The 21,482-nt window shown below is 42.0% G+C and overlaps 1 protein-coding gene across 1 annotated transcript in view; it reads right to left on the bottom strand.

Annotated features, from left to right (window-relative positions):
* Positions 1-21,482, bottom strand: part of TRIM55 (tripartite motif containing 55) — a gene marked incomplete at its 3' end in the record, with an annotated part of 38,863 nt that overhangs the window by 9,915 nt on the left and 7,466 nt on the right. Inside the window, exons 3-9 of the mRNA XM_081996944.1 lie at positions 20,054-20,219; positions 18,268-18,363; positions 14,069-14,302; positions 13,017-13,039; positions 12,794-12,918; positions 9,506-9,726; positions 7,364-7,651 (exon numbers count right to left, since the gene is read on the bottom strand). Coding sequence (XP_081853070.1) covers positions 7,364-7,651; positions 9,506-9,726; positions 12,794-12,918; positions 13,017-13,039; positions 14,069-14,302; positions 18,268-18,363; positions 20,054-20,219 — 1,153 coding nt within the window. The remainder of the gene's footprint in view (positions 1-7,363; positions 7,652-9,505; positions 9,727-12,793; positions 12,919-13,016; positions 13,040-14,068; positions 14,303-18,267; positions 18,364-20,053; positions 20,220-21,482) is intronic.

Genomic DNA, 21,482 nt, shown 5'->3' on the forward strand with positions numbered 1-21,482 from the left:
CCCAACTCACTAAGTCAAATTACAGAGAAGCAAAAGCAGAATTTTTTTACCATTAACAGAGGTTCTTGCATCTAGCATTTGCCCTGTATTTCAGCTACAGGCTGAACAATTTTTTTTCCCCAGTGAAATTTAAGAGATGTTTAGGAAGAAACTTCAAACAGAAATTAATTTGGGCTTGTATACTAGCAGATTCATGGGTCTGCTGCAAAAGGCTCAACTTCACGGAAGGTAGATGACCCGTTTTTCATTCAGTCAAAATTTGCAGATTTTTTATCTGAACATAGTACAAGTATATCCAGACATAGACGATAAATATCAAGTTGACTTTTGCTCTCTGCATTCCCAGATCCTTCTTTAGCACTAAACATGGTTATTGCAGGGAGCAGGGAGCCTTCGGAGCAGCAGCTGGTTTCCTGGAAGCGAGCTGCCTGGGCTGTGCCTGCTGCTGACACTAACAAACTTCTTGTCCTGCTCTGGGAGCAAACTGGGGGAAGGCTGTGTTGAGTAGGCCAGAGGGGAGGGAGACCCTTGCTCAGTGTCATTTCCACAAGATCCAGACTTGCAAGATTGCCTTCTCTTGAGAAAGCAATTCCCTCTCTTGGAGCAGTTGGCTTGAAGTGGGGACTTTTACCTGAGCAGATTGGCAAGACTGAGTTGGAGTAGAGAAAGGAAATTATTATGTGCATACCACTGCCATGCTTGTGCAATCACTCCAGAGCAGTCCTGTGCTAAAATGTGGGACTGTACCTTTCACAGAGCAGTGGAAAAGCAGAGGTACATGGGCAATGAGCACAGCATGATCTCTCTTGGGCTTATTTTGGTTTTAAATGACCTTATTTTGTCCCTGTTGTCTGCATATTGACACAACAACCAAGTAGCTAAAACTTAGCTATGTACTGACCTCTCTGACATGTGATTTAAAGCTGTCTCATGGAAAAATATTTGAAGGATCACCAGCTGAAATTGAAGTATTCAGCAGCAGGGCAAAGAGAACTACAGTACATGAATACAGAGAGGACTGTCCCTATGGTAATTCTGGCAGATGGCATAAGGTTGCAAGCAAGTAATAGAAAATTTTATAACTAATGAAATAAGATTAACATAGGCTACTCCATTAGTATTTCTCCTCCCTAACAGCTCAGTCATGATTATATTTTATATCCTCATGAAATTAAAGAACTGTACTTATTGGCAGCAAAGGGAAATTAGATCAGAATACTGTTTGTGGATGATTGACTTGCATTTCCTTTCTAACTAAATGTATGTGCTTCAGTCCTTCGGAGCCATAGACAGGCATTTCTCTGACGGGAAATTTGAGGAACAGAATACAAGATCCAGTACTTCATCTCAGGTGAAATAAGCTGGATAACCAGAGACCCAGGAGCACACAAGACTTTCACAAACTCTTACAAATTTATATGGTGTCATTGTATGAGAGATGTTGCCTACAAAATTCTGATGAGGGAAAAAACTGAACAAACTTTTCCTTATGCATCCATTGCCCTCTGTATTTTAACCAGACTGAAATAAATAGAACAGATGCAAAGTATTTTGGGGTCTGCCTTCTTTCAGTGAAAACACAAGTTAAGTTTTGTTACAAAATACCTGTCACTGCTGATTTTGGGCATTCCTCTATTACAAACCAAGGGATAGAGTGCATTGTGAAGACATTTTTAAGGACTACACATTTCTGGAAAGTGGTTTTACTGTTCTTGATGTGCATGGCTTTCTCTACTATCAGAGGTCTGTACAAGGGAATTGAAGGGCAGAACTTAGGGCCAGCTTTTCACGTCTGGTTTCTTAAAGCTGGGCAGCCAGAGAAGCTTACATACCTGGCTTGCTAGCTGGGAGTATTGAGCATTTGCACTGTTAGAAGTGACACATGTTCAGCACTCCTGCAAACTAATCTTACTTCTAAAGATGACTCAATGCATATTCAGAAGTCAGATTTCCAAGAGCCTGAGGGGCCATATGCCTCTTCAGGTGCACAAGTCCAACAGTTAGATGCCACAAACATTTATAAAACACAAACATTGTTCCTCATAAGCCTAAAGCTTCGCACCTATATGCCATTGGTAGCATCCTTCAGGTATAAAGAGCACAGAAACACATGCCTGAGTCCTGAAATGCCGAGCAGGTGAATGAGCTTCTGAAGTCTAACGTACAAAATATGTATTCTTCTTCTTAGCTCACTTAGGCTGTCTTCTGAGACTGAACACAAGAAGACAACTTAAGGCTCAGGGGAGGCTTGCTTCACCTCCTTCTGTAACTCACCACATACGCTCTAAGCTCTCTAAGTTTTTGGTTTGGATTCCAAGATCTGTTTCTTCCATGCACTAGAAAGGGCTGCTTGTTAATGTCTATGTCACTCTCCACTCATACTTTACTCCCTGTGATGGCAAAGCAGCTCATTGATACTATTCCCACTCCCTTGTATTTTAATCATTTGTACCCGGTTGTCATCCACAGAGGCTCAGATTTGCTTTAGAAGACCCCCTGCCCCCCAACTTTAGACACTGAGCAGAGGCACCTGGATTAAGAGCAATATCACCTTTCACTCAGCAGGTAGATGTGAAGAGGTGCCAAGTGTGAACCAGCAGCAGTTGGTGAACTGCCTCTCTTGCTGGAGATGCCTCTCGTCCTCTGTCAGACGCAGAAGCAGCCTGCGGTGACTATGTTTCTGACTTAGGCACTCCCTGAAGCGGGATGCATCTCTCTAGTGTGGAGTTTCCTATTCTGTACATGCTGAATCATCTCCTGCCGTCCCTTCTTAGACCAAGCAAGCTGTACACCTGTGGGCTGCACCTCCTGTTGTCATATCCCTCCTGATGCACCCTCCTGCACTCTGGAGGAAATTTCCTGATGCATCAACACAATTTCTTAGAGTGAAACAGCCCTTAAATAATGTAAATTTGGGGGATTAATAGGTGGAACTGACCTCTTTTTGCTGCTGAAAAACAAGGAAATCCCTATCAGTGCATTCTATTTAAACAGCCTGAAAATAAATTATATGCTGCTTATATGATGACAGTCATTCAGATTTATATTATTATTATAATAAATTATTATTACAGTTATTTCAAGTAATTTGGTTATTTGGCTTTCAGGAGCTTATTACACAAAAAGAAAAAAGGGCAGTGACCTGTTATCTCCCATGAAAGATAAAGACACATAAACTGTCTAAACAGCCACCTCACTACACATGGAGAAAAAAATCATTTTCATGCAAATAGAGTCTGAGACCAAAATGCCTTTCTCCCTCACCTCCTTTCTATTTCATGATTAAATAAATCATAAAGCTGTCACTAGAGACCACATAGAGGTCTCAAATGGTAGCAATGCGAGTTTTCTGCATTTGTCTATTTTTAATTTCAAAAGGTATTTTGAATTAGAAAAGAGAGGGGAAGAGAGCATAATGCTCTTCACATGCCTGATTTCATAGGAGTACAAACAAGCTCTAGGTCCTCTTGTAATAATACAACCAATTTTCAAAACCAAACACCATAAATTTAACTGAGATTCACAGTGTCCGATGCTTTTCAAACTACCACCAGACAGCACATCTTTTTGCATAGCTTATGCAGCTAAAGAGTAGGTGATAGCTTCTCCCCTCTCCCTCCCCCTTTTTTTTTTTATGGAGAGATATACTTCAGTCATAGTTCTGGAATTTTTGCACATAAAAGCTGAATAATAATTTATCATTTTTCATAGATGCACCATATCATGCTGTACAGTGCTTAGAGTGCAGTACAGAAAGTGAGCACGAAAAAACAAGCATTTTTGTGTTGAAGAATAGACCAGAATTGAATTCATCTGTCCTTAGAGCAAATACCCAAATGTAACTACAGTTGTTTTGTGTCAGAGGTCTTTGGTAAATAAGATTAAATGCCCCAGTGGTAACAGAATTCTCTGCAGATCAGCCATATCACTTTGGAAATTGAATATACATATATGCCTTACCTAAGAAGATTGTGAAATTGGAGCTGGAAGAACTAAACCATAGACAGTGGCTACCAAAAAAGGAGCTACTCCAGAAGAGATGTTATGGAATAGTTAAGGTTTCATTTACAGTATTTGCATTCAGGACAACTTCACTGGGTAGTGAAGTTCTCAGTCCTTGGTCTTCTAGATATTTCAGCTCTTAAGTAGTGCCTAATGAAAAAAAACCCTTTGCCTATAGAAAAACATTTTTTAAGCATGGATTTTTAAAAGTACACACAGAGCCTTGGGTGTCTAAAGGGTTGTGATCCCCCTCATCTATATGGGTATGCATTTCAGGGCCATGTTTGGTGTTCAACACTCACTGGGAATGTGGGAGGGATGGCTGTGGATACCTTCGGTGGAAAAAGGACCTGAAGAGGAGTCGCCAGTGTGTGGGGTGTGCTGTGTTGGCTGGGGTGTGAGGGGACTCTCTCCATGGTGGTGCTCCCTCAGGGGATGGTTCAAGCCTTGCTCCCTGCAGGGGTCCCATCGGGATCTCCAGGGGGCAGGGCTCAATCCATCCCCATGAGGGAGCTCTGGTGATCTGCTCACGGTGGGAATCCTGGCAGTAGGTTTATTCAGTGGATTTTTCTTCCTGATGTTTACCCCTCTGATGGCAACTATTATTTTCCAGATCTTCCTCCCCCGTATGTTGGACTGAACAAGCTCGGGGCTCTTCACATCTCTTGTCAACCCAGAGGTTCTCCATCCTGCTGGTCATCTGAAGAGCAACTGAAATATAAGCCCATAATGTCTGAAGGAGTAAATGTCTCTCTTCATTTTGAACCAGGGAGATGCAATGTTTAACCATGCAGGAGTAAGCTGAAGGGTGGCGTTTCAAAGGCGCAAGGAAGAAATGTTTTAGGCAGCTTGTATTGTGAACTAGCATGATGTTTTTGGATGGGAAGAAAGGGAAAAAGTCCTTTAAAACCACGTAGGAACATCACCAGAGACAGTATTTGAACTGTTAGTTAATGGTAAAATGAAATATTTCCTACCCATGAAAGTACAAATCATGTATTGAATCAGATTCCAAAGATGATGTAGTATGATAAGAAATGCCAAAAGTGATATGCAGAATGCTAACTCCTGTGAGAAAATAAGAAGAGTGCTTCACCAGTGTTGTCACGACACAAACTAGTCATTATCACTACATTCAGTGAAAAAGCTCTGTTTCCACAGCACTTTTCCATTATATCTTTTAATTGGAGAAAGGAAGTAAAAACAGTGGTGTGGGGAACAACAGCCAGGGTTTAAAAAAAAATAAACAAATATGGCATTTCAGAGTGGGCTGTGTAAAAATCACATGCAGGAAAAAAACAGAGTTGAAGTTCACATACTTAAAAATGATCACTGCCACACAATAGAGGCCATTTTGCTCATGACATAGACACATTTCAGCTCAGATCCGCAAATCTAACCTCAGCATCATCCCCTGGCATCACCCTTTCTAGCTGGGTCACTCCGGTTTTTCTGTTCTTCAGCACATGCTGCACCTTTCTGCTCCCTGAACTTTCCTATCGCTTCCCCTGCCTCCAGCCCACAGATGACTCCATCCTCAGCAGTAGCCCCTGCTCCTTCCTTCCCCCATCCACGCGCTACTCTTCTTAATGTCCTCCTCCTCCCAAAACGTCAGTGTCATTCGTGATCTGGGAAGATACCGAAACCCAGCACCCCCAAACTCACATGCCAACAGGAGCTGACATCTTTCCCATGTGCCCGTTTTTACTCCTGGTACCCAACAAGGAAGAGAGCTGGGTACCAGACTGCTGCTGTTTTTCAGACAGTTGCCCACAACAAATGTTAGTTTTGCTCCTTTACTTGCTATTGGTAAATTAGGACCCAGGGAATCAGACCACAGTCAGCCAAGTTCCCAGGGAATTAACCCAGTACAGATTTTGCCTGCCTATGGTGAGGTTTGGCTGCCTGGTCATCAGTGGAACCGATAGGAAGAAACAGCAGCAATAAATTTCACTGTGAATTTACCTACTTTTGCCAGCTCATTTGGAATATACTTAAGAAGATGAGGTCATAGCAGATTTCATAATTTTAAAATACTTTTTTTTTTTTATTCCACTCTTGCTCTCAAATCAAACCCTGACTTGAAAAATAACTACTGAAATTTGGGGATCAAATGTTGCTTTTGTTAAGACTGAAGTTGTCGAGAATCCTTCCACCAAATTCAATTGTCACTGACTAAAGCCTCCAGCTAAAACATAAGTGCCCTTTTATCATATCGGTATGAACTCCTAACTTTCTGCCTGCCACATGATGGTTCATTGTAGGGCTTCTTATGTATGCTGAAAGGCCAACTCCAACTTTAAAGGAAACGGCACTGAAATACTTAATACCCACTTGTGCTTTTTCACATACACACAATCTCCTCTTGTCACACACATACAGGTAATTGCTTTGGCAAAACATACGTCTTAAGACTGTAAAGCAGGACGGTCTAATTTAGAGAGTGATGCTCAATGGCTGGTTGCCAGGCACTAGAGCAGGAGCAGGTGTAGTGTGCCAGTCCTTCGCACACAACTCCCTCAGCTCTGTTCCTTGAATCTTTGACTCATGTAGAGTTTGCACACATACGCAGAAAAAATAATATTCAAATTCAGGTTATCCCAACACTAACATTGTCATTTTAAGGGAAACAACCTCCTGTATCCCAGCACATCAGTCTCTGTTGTCCCATCATGCTGCTGGTAGTCTAACACAGGACTGGAATATATTATCTTCATGCTCTCCTTTAATCAAGTCCCAACAATCCTGGAGGAAACCCTCTGCAACAGATCTGAACCCAGGAAATCACATTGCTTACTGAGAGGCAATCAAACACACAGGAAGGCTCCAGGTATTTGCATAGCTTCATGTTCACATGGGGAAGCCGTATGCTCCAGATGCAGCCACAGAACTGCAGAAGGCAAAGCCAAGCCGTAGCTGCTCTACCAGCAGTGGTAGGACGGTATATGATGTACACAGGCTTTCAACAGGTGATGAGAATAATCTCATGCACGGGATTTGTCTGCTACTAATGCATGCAAATATCTGGTTGCGCAGAGGCATCGCCAGGCTCTCCAACAGCTCCTGAGCGTGTGTGTGAGCACCTTGGATAACAGCTTGCACAAGCAAGGTGCACCGGCAGTTAAGCACAAGCAACCGTCGGCATGCTACTCTGAAGCTGAAAGGTCAGCCTGACACATTTTGAAACCATCTGAAAATCCAGTGGATTTGCTGAAATGACAATTTATGCTGTTTCCATACTTCCGAGATTATTCTTATTCTTTAGCATGCAGAGGAAAATTAAGACACATTTTCCTTAAGAATTGCCGTTCCCGCCTTGCTGCACGTCACAGCCCTCTGGGGTGACTTTGGTAGCACTGACCTTGGACGTCGCTGCAGTGGCATTACTTTCCTTACCACTCCCCGGTGCACTCTCCTCAATCGCTGCCGCTGAAGGGGCTTCTGCCTTCTTTGCGCTTGTTTCCAGAGAAACAGGAGGCCCTATTTTGCCCAACCCACTCACCGGGGTTGAGCTTGGACTGCTTGATTGCCGTGACTGAGCCTTATACCAGCTAGGGTAAAACAAGGGGTCGATGGTTTCTGCTGTGGCCGGCACTTGAGTGTCAGACTCTGGGGTCTGTTGAGAACCACTCGGTGTCACAACCTCATCCTTAATCAGGACAGATAAAGAGAAGAACAAGCAGAGTGCACGACGTTACCTTCCTGCTGTAGCCATGTTGCTCTGCATGCCGTGCTTGTTATATCTCACTGTGATGAATAGGTTTGTCCTAGTATATGGTCCGAAAGAATTACAATCAAAATGCAAAGCAAAAGCAACTATCATTTGAATAGCACAGATATGGGAAAGAAAATATGTTACACAAAAAATAGATAGGAGGGTAGACTCAGGTGGGAAGGGGATGCTGACTGAGAAAGGAGTGAGCAAGCCATTTCTTCATTCAGATGAACACCCAGTTCAATCCTAAAAATATAAGAAATTCTGCATAAGAGCCTCATGAACAGGTACCAGCCATGGACGACAGGTGTAGGTACCTTTGAATGTTTTTTTGGGTTTTGGGTTAAGACGAACACATTTGCCAATGAGTCTGTTGATATCAGCAGTCAGAATAAGGGAAATACAAAGACACTGGAGAGAAACATTTGCCCACCAGCCTTCCTACCAATGCTATAAGCCAAGCACAGTTGCCCTTTGCCAGGAAGAGCTGGCTGAACTGCATCTCTCTACCTGCATCAAGCTCTCGGGGCTCACCCACACAGTACCTGCTATCATCACAGCATTTCTGCTTTGCCTTTGTTACATCAGAAGGCAAAAGCTGAAATACAGGTATCCCACACAGTGCAACGCCCACATGCTGTGTCTGACTCCACATCTGACCAACTCCTAATGGCATTTGCAATTGTTACAGCAGCATGCCATACTTTTCCCACTTTAACCTTAGAAGTGAGGGACTTAATGATACTGGTCAGAATTGCTTATGTCTAGTTCTTGTTTGCATAAAAACCTGTATCAGTTAGGCTACGTAAGTTTAGTTAAGTCAGCACAAATCCTCAGAAGACAAACTTTGGTTAAATCAATGAAATCTGATTTAAGAGCATCTTCACACAACTGGGACAAACTCACGTATGTTTTTAAATCAAAGTAGGAATGGATCTATAGTATTTATTTCTCCTCGTTTTATATGGGGAGCTTGCTACAATCAAAACTTGTTTTCACACTGACCTCCTCAAATATCATCACAGCAGCCTTTACCCACTCAGAAACTTCACTGGGTAAATTGCATAAGAGGAGAATTTTCTAAGCTATTTGTATCTAAGGGCAGCTAAAGCAGTACATGAAGTATAGTTTTTTTATGTAGATCTTTTAGAATATGCAGCAAATCATGGTTTCATTCTAATAACATTCCTTACGAAAAAGTGATGGCCTAAATTATTCACACCCTGCACCTGTTTGCTGCTAGGTTGTAAGAAGCAGTTTCCTCTTCTGTTTGGTGTATCATCTGTGTAAACGATATCCCTGGGATGACCAGAGCAGAAGGCAGCAAATGCCATTCACAGAAAACAGATTAGAAGTAGAATCTAAAAATTGGTGGTGGAAAGCTCACTAAATCCAGAGGGAATGCCAAATTCTCTTAGTATAAATATTTTAACAGCATTTCATTTATAATAGCCTGAGTTAAATAACAGCCAGCAGAACATCCATTGTAATGTGCTTAACTCCCAAATTGAATCTTTTTATTTATATCTTATGTATCCCATATATATCTCAATTTATCTAGCAGCATAATTTTTTTGCCTATCAAGCAATATATACGCAGGTTGAGAGGACAGGGTACAGTTGCGTAAATGTGTACAAGGGCAATAAACGATTTTGCTCTCCAGTGCAGCAACTCCCTTAGCCATGCTCCTGATGTACGGTGCCTACAGACTGCAGGAAAGTGTTTTCTTGCTCTGCCGGGGTGCGTGCAGCAAGCTGGCAGAGCAGTGAAGCACCGGCAGCACTTACCTGACTAGCTGGGGTGATGGGCAGCGGTGCCGACGCAGGTTCAACTGGGGGCTCCCCCGCTGTGCTCTGCGGTTTGGGGTCCTGCTGAGGTGGCTGTGATGCTCTCTCAGCCCCTTCCTCCTCCACCTCTTCCTCCTGCTCCTCTCCTGATGACTCTGTGTGGATTTCATCCAAATCTTCACCATCCACTGTCTCCTCCTCTTCTTCTTCTCCCTCCTCCACTAATAGGACAAATCAAAGGACACGGCTGAGCACCACATGGAGATGGCTACCATCTTTATGTAACTGAAAGCCATTTACAGTTGCCCGGCACAGCTATTGATGCTGGCAGAGGACACAGGTTGGGAAGAGGGCACCAGCAAGGAGCCTGCTCCGACCAGTCTGCACTGGCCACTGCCATGGAGCTGGCAGCAGTTGCTTCATGTCAGGGAGGACATCGAACACACATGCTTTTTAAAATCTTAAGCTGTCCCTTTCCATGGGAAGGAGGACAGAAAATCCTGCCAATACATTTATTGTCACGAGGGATGTGCAGCATAGCCCTGTACTTTTTGGGGAGAGGATACTTTGCAGACAACACCAAGTTGGGCAGGAGTGTTGATCTGCTCGAGGGCAGAAAGGCTCTGCAGAGGGATCTGGACAGGCTGGATTGATGGGCCGAGGACAATTGTATGAGGTTCAACAAGGCCAAGTGCTGGGTCCTGCACTTTGGTCAAAACAACCCCATGCAACGCTACAGGCTTGGGGAGGAGTGGCTGGAGAGCAGCCTGGTGGAAAGGGACTGGGGGGTGCTGGTTGACAGCCAGCTGAATATGAGCTGGCAGTGTGCCCAGGTGGCCAAGAAGGCCAACAGTGTCCTGGCCTATATCAGCAATAGTGTGGCCAGCAGGAGTAGGGAAGTGATCGTGCCCCTGTACTTGGCACTGGCCGCACCTTGAATCCTGTGTTCGGTTTTGGGCCCCTCACTACAAGAAGGAGGTTGAGGTGCTGGAGCGTGTCCAGAGAAGGGCAACAAAGCTGGTGAGGGATCTGGGGCACAAGTCTTATGAGGAGTGGCTGAGGGAACTGGGGTTGTTCAGTCTGGAGAAGAGGAGGCTGAGGGGAGACCTTATCGCTCTCTACAACTACCTGAATGGGGGTTGTGGTGAGGTGGGTGTTGGTCTCTTCTCCCAAGTAACTAATGATAGAACAAGAGTAAATGGCCTCAAGTTGCACCAGGGGAGGTTTAGACTAGATATTAGGAAAGATTTCTGTACTGATACAGTGGTGAAGCATTGGAACAGGCTGCCCAGGGAGGTGGTGGAATCACCATCACTGGAAGTATTAAAAAAAACATGTAGATGTGGCAGTTGGGGACATGGTTTAGTGGGCATGGTGGCGTTGGGTTGATGGTTGGACTTGATGATCTTAAAGGTCTTTTTCAACCTTAATGATTCTGTGATTCTGTGATTCTGTGATACTTGGTCTGGCACAATCTGACAGGAAAAAATTCCATCTTGCAATTTTATGTCTATGTTTGTTTTAAACACCATTGAAGCCATCATAATAGATCTTTACAATGTCAGTGCTTTGAAATACATGACTGGAGGTTTGGGATACCAACCTCCCTAAAATCAGACTGTCAAACTTGGTCAAATCATTGCTTTTGCATCATCTGACACTTCCTGTTGTCAGCATTCATGGCTTGGGTCATTTCCAGAGGGAGCCCCCTAACAATGCATTTTCTTTTGCATAATCACACTATTCATCCTCACAAATGTCAGATGTTGTTCAGAGCCATGCTAGCACTTCAGAGAAGTAAACAGAGATGGATGGACTAACCCAAGCTACAAACTGGCTCTGTGTTTTGCACAGATTGTGGTTCTGCCTGAGTATGTAGAAGGAATATAGATCTGCAAATTAAGTAATGCCCTTATAATGGAGAAATGTTTCTGCAGGCAAATGGACTCCTGTAAGCAGAGTGCTGAATCTCTGCTTCCAAGTCCCCTGGCTGCAGAGGACCTCACTGACTGTAGTAGGAGTTTCAAATGCAGGACTGAACTCCTGATTGCCAAAGCCCTTACTAATGCCTTGTCCCCAAGAGGTGAGTGTCACATTCCCCATCACATGGTGGGGGTGTGTGTCTAGAGCTCGAGGTCACGATCCTGGCAGAGGCACATGCATAGCAGGGATGTGGCAGCTGTGGCTGATGGCAGGGATGAACTGGGCATGAGGCTGTGACTAGGGATTGTCACTCCCAGGACAAATCCCTGGAGGTTCATGGCCCTGCAAGATGGCACCTGCTCCTCTGCTGCTGACTGGTGTCACAGCTGCTGTGCCCGCTACATGGGTCCCTGTGCCAAGTACAGCTAGTTCATGGATCCCAACCTACAGACCAAGAGCTGCACAGTAGGCACGCAAGGTCCCTCGCAGGCAGCAGACACGCACTCTGAAGTTAGTATAAATCATGACAGGGGAGTAAGCGATGGGTGGCATCTGCATGAGACTTAACTGGGCTGATAAAGGTAAATGTAAATGTACTGGCAGAAGCCAGTGCTAGCAAGAAAATTAGAGATATCCAGATGACTATTACTGCTGCCTTTTAATAGGAGAGATCTGCTTATTTGAAACATCTATCTCCATTAACTTCTTCTGGCTTACTCTGTAAGGTAAAGCATAGATGAGCCTAGGTTTCAGGTGAATTTGGTAAATATAGAATTACAACTTTGCATTATTATATAGACATATAAAGCATGCTTAGTTATGATGTCATGACAGATGACATGACAAAGATGTTAAATGCATGAAAGACTACAATTTTTTGCTTCCATTTATAAATCTGTGATCTTGAGTTTTGATTATGTTTCTGTTAAATTTATCGATAATTATTTTAAAAGATTTTAAGAAGTATGTTTCATAAGCACTTCTTTTAATAGTAAACATTCTATTTCTTTAATGACTATCTAGACCAGACAGGTCATACAATAATGACATCTTTTAGGGAACAAAGGACTTTACAGACTGAGATAAAAGCTTAATTTTGTGGTCCCTTCACATGAGGAGTCAGTAAAAATCATGGGCTTGGGAAAGTGTCGAGGCCACATAAAAACTGAGATTAATGGTGTCAACAGGTTATGTGAGTTTTGACTGTGATGGATTTTGCTTTTGATTATAATTGGTACAAAATGGTCTAGTTACACTTTGAGATGGAGAGAAATATCTTATTCAAGTTTTCCTACTCAGTATCATCATGTAAATTACACACAGCTGCAATTTAAGAAAGTAGTTTAGGTGAAATAAATGATATACCTCTGTCAAAATCAATTTCTCGGATTATCTTCTCTTCTCTACTGAGGTTCACTGTGAATTGGTTCATATTTTCATACCCATCCTCTATTTTTTCCATTTGAAATCCTTTAGATGCTTCAGTAATTCTAAAAAGAGAGATTGGTTATTGGCATTTGGATTTGCAGACACAGTTGTAATTTGTAATTCATTATAAAGATAGAGAGTCTCAAGTTTAAATACTTACTTTTGTAGCAATGTTTTGGCATTCTGTGAAAACAAAAAGGAAATAACTGACTTCTTAAATGGTTCCATTTTTTCAGAGATTTTATGCATTGAGATTTAATTCTTACACTGGCTGCTTCTAAACACATTAATATGGATCTCATAAATGGCAACCATGAGATCTATAAATGAGATCAAATTTGGGTGGTAATTAGTATACAGCTAAGTAAACCTTTAAGTACATTGAAGACTTTTTAATTAAAATCTGAATATGATAGGAAATATGTACAATTTCTACAAAAATTAAATGGAAATATTTTTGCTCTTTTTTTGTGTGTTTGTGGTGAAAAGCAATTGTTCCATTGCCATCTTTAGTCACAGTAACTGTATCTTTGAGTGTCCGTAAGGGCATACTTCTGGAAACACAAAATTTTATTTGTCTGGAAAAAATATTGTACTCTTCAAAGGGAATTCTTTGATGAAAATAAGGGTGTTTTTTTTAGAAAACACCTTTCCAGCCTTGAATATAGAGGAATAGTAAACTTGCAGGACAGAAATTCTACACTAATTAATTCAGTGGACAAGCTGCTAATGGTTTCCTAATCAGCTCTCCTAAGTTTATAGTAAGAAAACAGAAGGGGAAAAAATGAAGTAAAGCCATAAAAATGTGACTTAGAACATAAATATTTATTCTTGGGAAATTAGTCACTCTGTCAATATGCATATGAAATCCATAACTCACTGAATTTCATATACATATATATTATAGTGGTGGGACAATAAAGATATGTTGGAAAGTGTTAAAATTCATGTTTCTTCTTTGGGGACCAGAAATTCATACACAGGGTAGTAGATTTTGGTGCAAATAGCAAATACTCACGTTCTTGGTTTGGATACTATTCACAAGAAGACTAGTCATTTGTCTGTGCTGATGCAAGTGTTTAAAAAATGAGTTTGTGTAAATGTTCACTCAAAGATGACCAAATTCTGAATGTGCCTAAAATCAAGAAATGCTTAAATAGTAGTTTGATAAACCCATCATTCTTTTTCTATCTCTATTTATAGACTTTATACCTGCAAAAACACAGCCATTTCTGGCTCTTCCATGAACTGGATTCCTGATTCAACCAGCTTCGATACAGCTTCCAAATGATCCGCATACTTCTTCATCAGGGAGCGGACATGTTCCAGTTTCTCCTCCTGGGTTCTAGTGATTATTTGTGTCATCTCATTTTTTCTTTCTTCCAGTACAGAATAGAGATAATCAAATTTTTCACACAGCTGCTCTTTCTGTCGTCTGCAGCATTCCTGTGAATCATTTGGTTTATGTTAAAGATGTTATGTTCTTAAAAGAGTTTCTATTTTTACAGTTACTTGGAAGCATTTTCATCAAAGAAATTCCTCTTTCTGAACACTGCAATGGATTCTGAATGACCCCGGAGACTTTTATAATTTTCAAAGTCCAAGCTATTGGAACAAAAGTTTTAAAACTGTTCTCAAACTCTGAGTTTCAAGCCACTGAAAACCCCCAAACAGGTTATTGTATAACTTGCCAGTCTGCTAAAAAATCGTGAAAGGTATTTATGATGTCCGTAGTGATACATCAAAGCCTGCAGAAAAGAGTAAAAACCCTCACCATATTAGCAGTTGGGTTCCTTTGCACGAACAGAATGGTTTCTAAATGAGCGATCATCTCAAATCAGCTCTGGAGAAATTTCTTTTTCTACAGGAGAACCTGGCTAGGTTTGATTTTCACATACACACTCTTAGACTCTATTTTGACAGTAAGTGTCTATTATTTTCCATTTACTGTGCACTGAATGAGGTAAAGGTACCACGAAGATGGTGTGTGACAAAGCACACAGACAAGAAAGAGGAACCAGGTTCCAACCCTACCTTCAGACACTGATTTTCACATCAGTTTTTGAGACACTTTTATTGTCCCTCCAACCAGACAACGTCGCGTATTTCACTGAGTAAGGAGGATGGGTTTGATGACTGCTTCATTGAGTGCTCTCTAACAAGAACACACTGCACTTGCAAGGGAGGATTTATGGGGAGGAAATCAGAGACAGGTTATCTATAATGTCTGAGGTCTACCAAATAGAAGTACTTGAGTCATCTTTGTGCCCCAGGGCACACAGATGGGCATAACCTTATTGTGGTTGTATCTAGTTGCGGATGATGGTGATTATTCAAAACTCTTTCTTAGGAACTGAGGCTGAATCAATTCCTCATCTTCGTCCCTTTAGGCATAATGCTGAGATCCTGGCAGCACAGGATTATTAACAGTCCCATGGTACTTTTGGAAGTGATAAGACTGATTATTCATAGCACTTGGCCAGAGAGAATCCAACTTTTTTCTTGACTTTCAGCCAGAGCTCTCTCCTACAAGTGGTGACGGTCTGCTCTGTATTGTTCAAAGGAGAAAGCCTTTCAAAGATGAATGTGTGGCAAAAAATCACTGTCTACATCGAGGAGTGGGGAGCAAATATAGATCTTGTTGGGTTGATCCAAGTATCCACCTCTGCTTCCCAATGAGGAAGACTAGGCTAAACAGGCACTCCTAATTTAAAACTCTTTGCAGGGTGCAGGCTTGTCCTGCCCTTCTGGAGGTCCCTGCCACTTCCCAGAAATTCCTGATTAGTGAATTATAGGGTGGGGATAAGGAAGCTTTTGAATCAAGTGAGTCACGGTTCCCAAGTGTCATTCTATTGTTTAGACCTCGAATAATCTTCCTCTCCTCTTTCACTCCTTCCTCTAGCTTTCTCCCAGTTTCCTGCACTTCCACTTGCTCCACACTCCTCTTCAGTTTAGCCTACAATGACCTCCTCTGAAATGTCATTCAGATCACTTGTAAAACAAGCTTAATTTCAGGACACGTGTGTGCTATCTTTGCCATTTGACACAGAACAAGCGTTTGGGGAAGAAGAGCAAGAGAATGGTAACAGGGTACCTTGAGAGGTCCTTCCCCATCTCTAAGCTCTAATATATAGTATTTCCTGCCAGCAGATATCACAGACTTGTGAATCTCAAGAGTGAGAGTGCAAAATAAGTTCCTAACTGCAAATGCTGAAATATTTCTGAAATACTATCTTTCTGTATAAAATGTTCCCATATGAAGTCTCTGCCTGATAGAATTACCCTAATCAGATTCTGAGTAATGAAAAAGGTTAACAAATACATGACTTTCCATTCTAAAACGTTCTCAGCCTTTTTTTTTTAAAGCACGGCTACAGCAAAAAGAAAACAGTCCTTGCCACTGTGCACGAGTTGCACTGCTTGTTCTGAAGTATCTGTATTGACTGTCCTACACTATCAGCTTTTGAAAGAAACACTGTAATTTCTCCTTCATTATTTGACTCTTATTGTTCACAGGAATAAAGAGTACTTAATTATTTATTATTGTTTTCCCATATTTAGCATTTTATATACCGTTTTTTATTTTCAGTATAATATGTGAATTTGGACTACCTTTTAAACAGTTAAGAACTATACAAGTATTAATAAAATTTTTTGTTTGTTTTTGTGCTTTTTTAGGCTTGGATCAGAGCAATAGCTAAATAGAGAACTGTAGGCTATTGCTTTCTCCGGCTAAAAGGAAAATGATCATATATTTTCTGCTAAAGAAGATATTTATTGTTCTTGCAAAACATTGAGCAGAGAGAAGAGGCAATCCTCGATTATAAGCGTTATTTCCATGTGTGCACATTTCTCAGCTCCAGCTGTAGCTTTTCATCTTCAAGGACAAACTGATATCAGTTCAGACAAAGCTGTTGTATGGTAGGAAATGTGATTTGCTTGAAATGTAACATAGGAGTGCCAAGGTAAACTCTAAGATCTATTTTCTGCAATCTTTGACTTTAAAGGTGAAAAGCCTGTTAAGACATCTGAAGGTAAAATGGCTGCCCTTTCTTTCGGCTTCAAGTTTAAAGGTTAGACTTTAAACTGAGTAAATGACTCTGAGGAAGCTAGTTTCAGAAACTGTTTTATTTATTAAGGTATTTTTAGCACAATGTTTTCTCCATACTTCAGACTAGATGTTTGAAGTTTTGTTTCTGGTTCAGCTAGTTCAACTTAAATGAGTATAGGCTTTTGCTTTTGTGTTATTCAAATTTCTGCAGTTAACCTGCATGAAAGGCTTGTTTCTGTCTGCAAAATCCTGATAGCAGCCAATTTCATTCTTGCGATGTGAATGTTTCTTGACTACAAAGTTCTGACTGCTGCTAATGTGCTCTCTCATTTATTTGGGCTAATGGTTTTATGTTCTTTGAACCAAACTTGGACATTTTCTGATCTTCCTTTTTCTGAGGAGATAGGAGTCTTGGGCAATTGTGTACATAGATTGTGGAATCAAATTTTCTTACCAGTTAGAATCTATACATTTTGGATTAACTTCTTTTTCTCTGCAGTTTCTCTTTTCTGCTCCAGCTCTGAATGGTCAATATAATTCTAATTGGCCTGAGAGGGATGCAACTCCTTCACTAGATGCTTCATCAAACTCTGATCATAAAATCAATTCATATGAGTTCCTTTCAGCCTATTGCACTGTGATGCTCAAGTTGGTCAGAGATATTTGTGTTTGCTTTGCTAGTGCAAACCTCTTGGAGGAAATGAAAGCCACTTTTGGTATTGAATGACACAAAATTAATTCCAGGTCCATCAGAGTAAAACCTTTACCTGAAAATTCAGACTTACAGTAAGAACCCAAACTCTTCCCTCCCATGAGCAAAAATAAGACTCCTTAAAGGGCAACATGAGTTTATTAAATAACAGCTTCTGCACAGGAGGCAAAGCAACCAAATACAGAGATCACTGACATACGTGGGAGCTATGGCTACCCTGTGGCTGAGACTAAGGCTCGGTTCACAGGACTGGTCAGACCTTAGGCTAATAGTGGTCTTTTACAGATTTATTACCTGATCTTAGATGCTAAATGAACTGTGAGTTGATGACATTTTGTTGGATCTGCTTTTAACTTCAGTGATATCCTATACAACTAAAAATGTTGAGCAAGTTGTGCTGATATGGATTATCCTTTCTCTTTGTGCTCAACCACATGGTCTATGTCAGAGGCAGGGTGCCAAGCAGGACGCATCCTTTGGTTGAGGTGGTACAAGTTGATACTGTACAAAGCCGCAGGTAATGGTTTAGCAAAATGATGTGGGAATGCATTTCGGTAAAGTGAGGTCTGTTAAAGAATGGTCATTACCAGCAGTTTAAAAGATGTGGCTTCACACTGAAATAACTGCATTTAAAGGGGTGGTACCTACCTCAACTGTCTTGCAGGTCTCCTCCAGCTGTGTGACTATCCCTTGCACCCTGTCATTGGTCCCCACCAGGACTGCAATGCCATCACTCAGCTCAGACTAGGCAGGAAGGAAAGAGCAAGCAGGAACGGGGTTAGACACTGTCCCACTTCAGGGTATCACATCTAACTGTGGGGAGCAGGGGACGAAAGAGCTCTTCTTTCCATCAGAACCAAGGAAACTTGGAGCTTTACCTGCCCACAAGTTACCTGCTAGTACTTTGACATTTGTTTCCTCTCCCAAAACACTATGAAAACATTGATAATTTGAAACTTTCTATGGAGAAGCAGCTGTGGTTTTGAAAGGAGGAAGCACTTTGTTCTAGGAGGCCTTTCTAGATGCTTTTGTTTGAAGTGCTATGTTTCAACAGCCCCAAAATATTCCCATTGGGTTTCTTGACAGAAAAGACTCTGTCTCTTGAAGGGTTGGGTTTTTCTGTGTCTGGCTCTAGCCACACCACTGTGGTATTTCCCTAGGGACTGTAGCTCTCGGCTCTGGAGAGAAGAAGAGGTGGCCCAATGGGCCTGGAGGGACCAGGGCGCTACAGAGCCCCTGGCATGAGGGCAGTAGGGCTGGGGCTGTGGTGAGAGGGGAAGGGAGAAAAGGGGGAGGAGAAGGTGGAGGCTGAGCCACGAGCAGGAGGGAAACAAGTGGAAGAAGGAAATGGCCTGAGTGTGGGGAGGGGGATGACTGTGAGGTATCCTTAAGAGAGTAGAGACAGAGAAGCTAGTCCCTAGGGAACTTGGTGAGTGTGCTGGGGAGGGCGAAGGGCCCTTGGCACATGCCTGCAGTGACAGAGGAAACCATGTCTGTGGCCTCCACAGCTTTCTGAAGGATCCTGCAGTCTCTGGGTTATGCCTCCAGTCTTGGGCTTGACAGCCCCTTTCTGCAAGCACGCTGGGAAGGAAACCACTGCTTGCAAATCTACATGCAAAGGGAGCGATCAGGGGCACGGATTCGGTCCAAGAAACTTCTCCTCCTTCTCCCTCCTTTTTTGATTGAAAAGGATGTTTGTAATTACTTTCCTAAAGTGACTTCCCATTTGTAGTTTCCACACACAAGCAACTGTGTGACAAAGTTAGAAGCTGGTATTGCAAATTTGGCCTGTCTGATTGCTTGCCCCACTGGGGCCCTCCAGAAAAATGAGCTGTTTATCTCAGGAGGATAACCCAGTGAGTCAGGTTTTAAATTAATACTGTATTAAAAATAAACAAGTCTTTTACTGGTGACAGCAAGGGCAGGGGATGTTAGGTACATCCTGTGCTGCCAACTATTGAATATTCCTGCATTCACTTGCAGGAGGAGATTTTTCATTTAACTTTTCTTAAAAATGGGATGCTTCAAGGCAAAAGTGCCTGATAGTTAACTATTTGATTTGTAATGATCTGTTCTCTTTCCAGTTCATATGTTGGAAATCCCACTTGTTCTTCTGATCAAAAGCACTGGAAGAGATCAGGAACCTCAAAAGAGAGATCCTCAGCTTCACATAAATCGCTGTCTAAAATGTTTACTCACTATACTAGCAAAAATTGAGACACTGTGATATCTTTCTGTGTGATTTTTCATAAATTTATTTCCCTGTGTTTCTAAACAGTTCCTACAGATTTGTGTGAGCCTTTCACTCACACACAGGAATGGCAAAGGCACCCCTAGGTCCATTTGGAAACTCGCAGGAAGCCCATGGGAATACTTTCCTGTCAACGGTCCTGTCAGTTGCTGGGAGGACCATGAGATACAAAAAGATATTTACCTTCTGTCGCTGGTAAACGTTTGTGAGAGGAGCAACTTGACAGTCTTTGTGGGCACCAAAGACTTTGCACAAGGAGCAGGTGGGCATTTCACAGTTCAAACAATAGATATTAATTCTTTCATCTTCGTGCTCTTCACACATTGGCTGGTCACACTTCCTTTCGGGTCTGCAAAAGAAAACAAGTTTAAAACAAACTTGGTGCTCAGGAGTTTCTAGCGACAACACTTAAGGTATCAGCATGAAATACGGTACATTCGTATAGCAGTGTCCAAGGCTGACCTGCACACTCAGCATAAACTTAAACCTGCTACACGGGATGACTAAATAGACAGCGGAACAGTTTAATGTCTTGACACAACAGGGTGTGATGACAATATAGCAACATGACTTCATACGAGGATTCCAGCTGGGAGTGTGACTGAACCCTCACTCATATTTAAAAATGTAAATAACCTCACCAAGACTGATCTCAGACTACTCCTGTACTTTAATTAGCATGTTACCTAACATCTGTTTGAAATATGAAACACATGTAATTCCTTTTGGGTTCATCATGCAAAACGTTGGGCTCTTGGCCTTAATGCAGCAAAGCTCTTATGCAGGGGACTAATTTGAAGCAAGAGTTTTAGGTATGCCCTTAACTTTATATCTCTGCTGGTGAGGTTTGTGAGGCCCAGGTCAGGACTGGCAATATCAGACAGGACTGGGTCCTTACGGCCTTTACACTAGGCCAGCAACCAAAATAAGGTCTCACACAAATTAATTTTAGCCGCGTGGCACATGTTTAGCTTGTACAGTGTCTAATCTAAGTGTTTAACAGTAGGTAACTTGATTGTACCCATCACCAAGAGCATGGGTTACACAAGAAGCGTTCCTCTCCTGTGCTAAGCCAGCTGTCACCAGACTATAGCTCAGTCCTGACCTTCTCTTCACCAGAATGATTCAGCCATATACATACAAGTCAATCCCTGCTATTTTAGGAAATAATTTAGTTGTAGCTTCCTTTAAATGAGCTACTTAACTGATTTCCCCAAGTGTAAGTGAAAGCTCTGGTCGAGTCCTTGTGGGCAGGCTGATGCTTTTCTGAGCCCATGCTTCAGGCTTAGCACCCTGAGCACATCTGCGGCAAGCATGTGAGTGCGTGAGGATGTGGTACCGGATGACAGAGTCGGTAGGTTGATGGAGGGAGTGTGCCTGGGGGTTCAAGCCTCCAAATGTTGCCCCTCCTACTGTGGCAACTTTAAATATTATTTGCAACATAAGCCATTATCCCCTTCTGTTACCATTTGTAAGGAGAAGTATGACTATGACCTGTAGCAAGTGGAGCAATGGCATCATATAAAAGTATCTTTTCATCATTAGATAGAAAATATTTTCCAGAGCTATAAGATTTAATGGAATTACCTGGAAATATTTTTTTTAAAGCTGT

Source organism: Phaethon aethereus, assembly GCF_964289735.1.
Source record: "Phaethon aethereus genome assembly, chromosome: 2".
Classification (NCBI taxonomy): Eukaryota; Metazoa; Chordata; class Aves; order Phaethontiformes; family Phaethontidae; genus Phaethon; species Phaethon aethereus.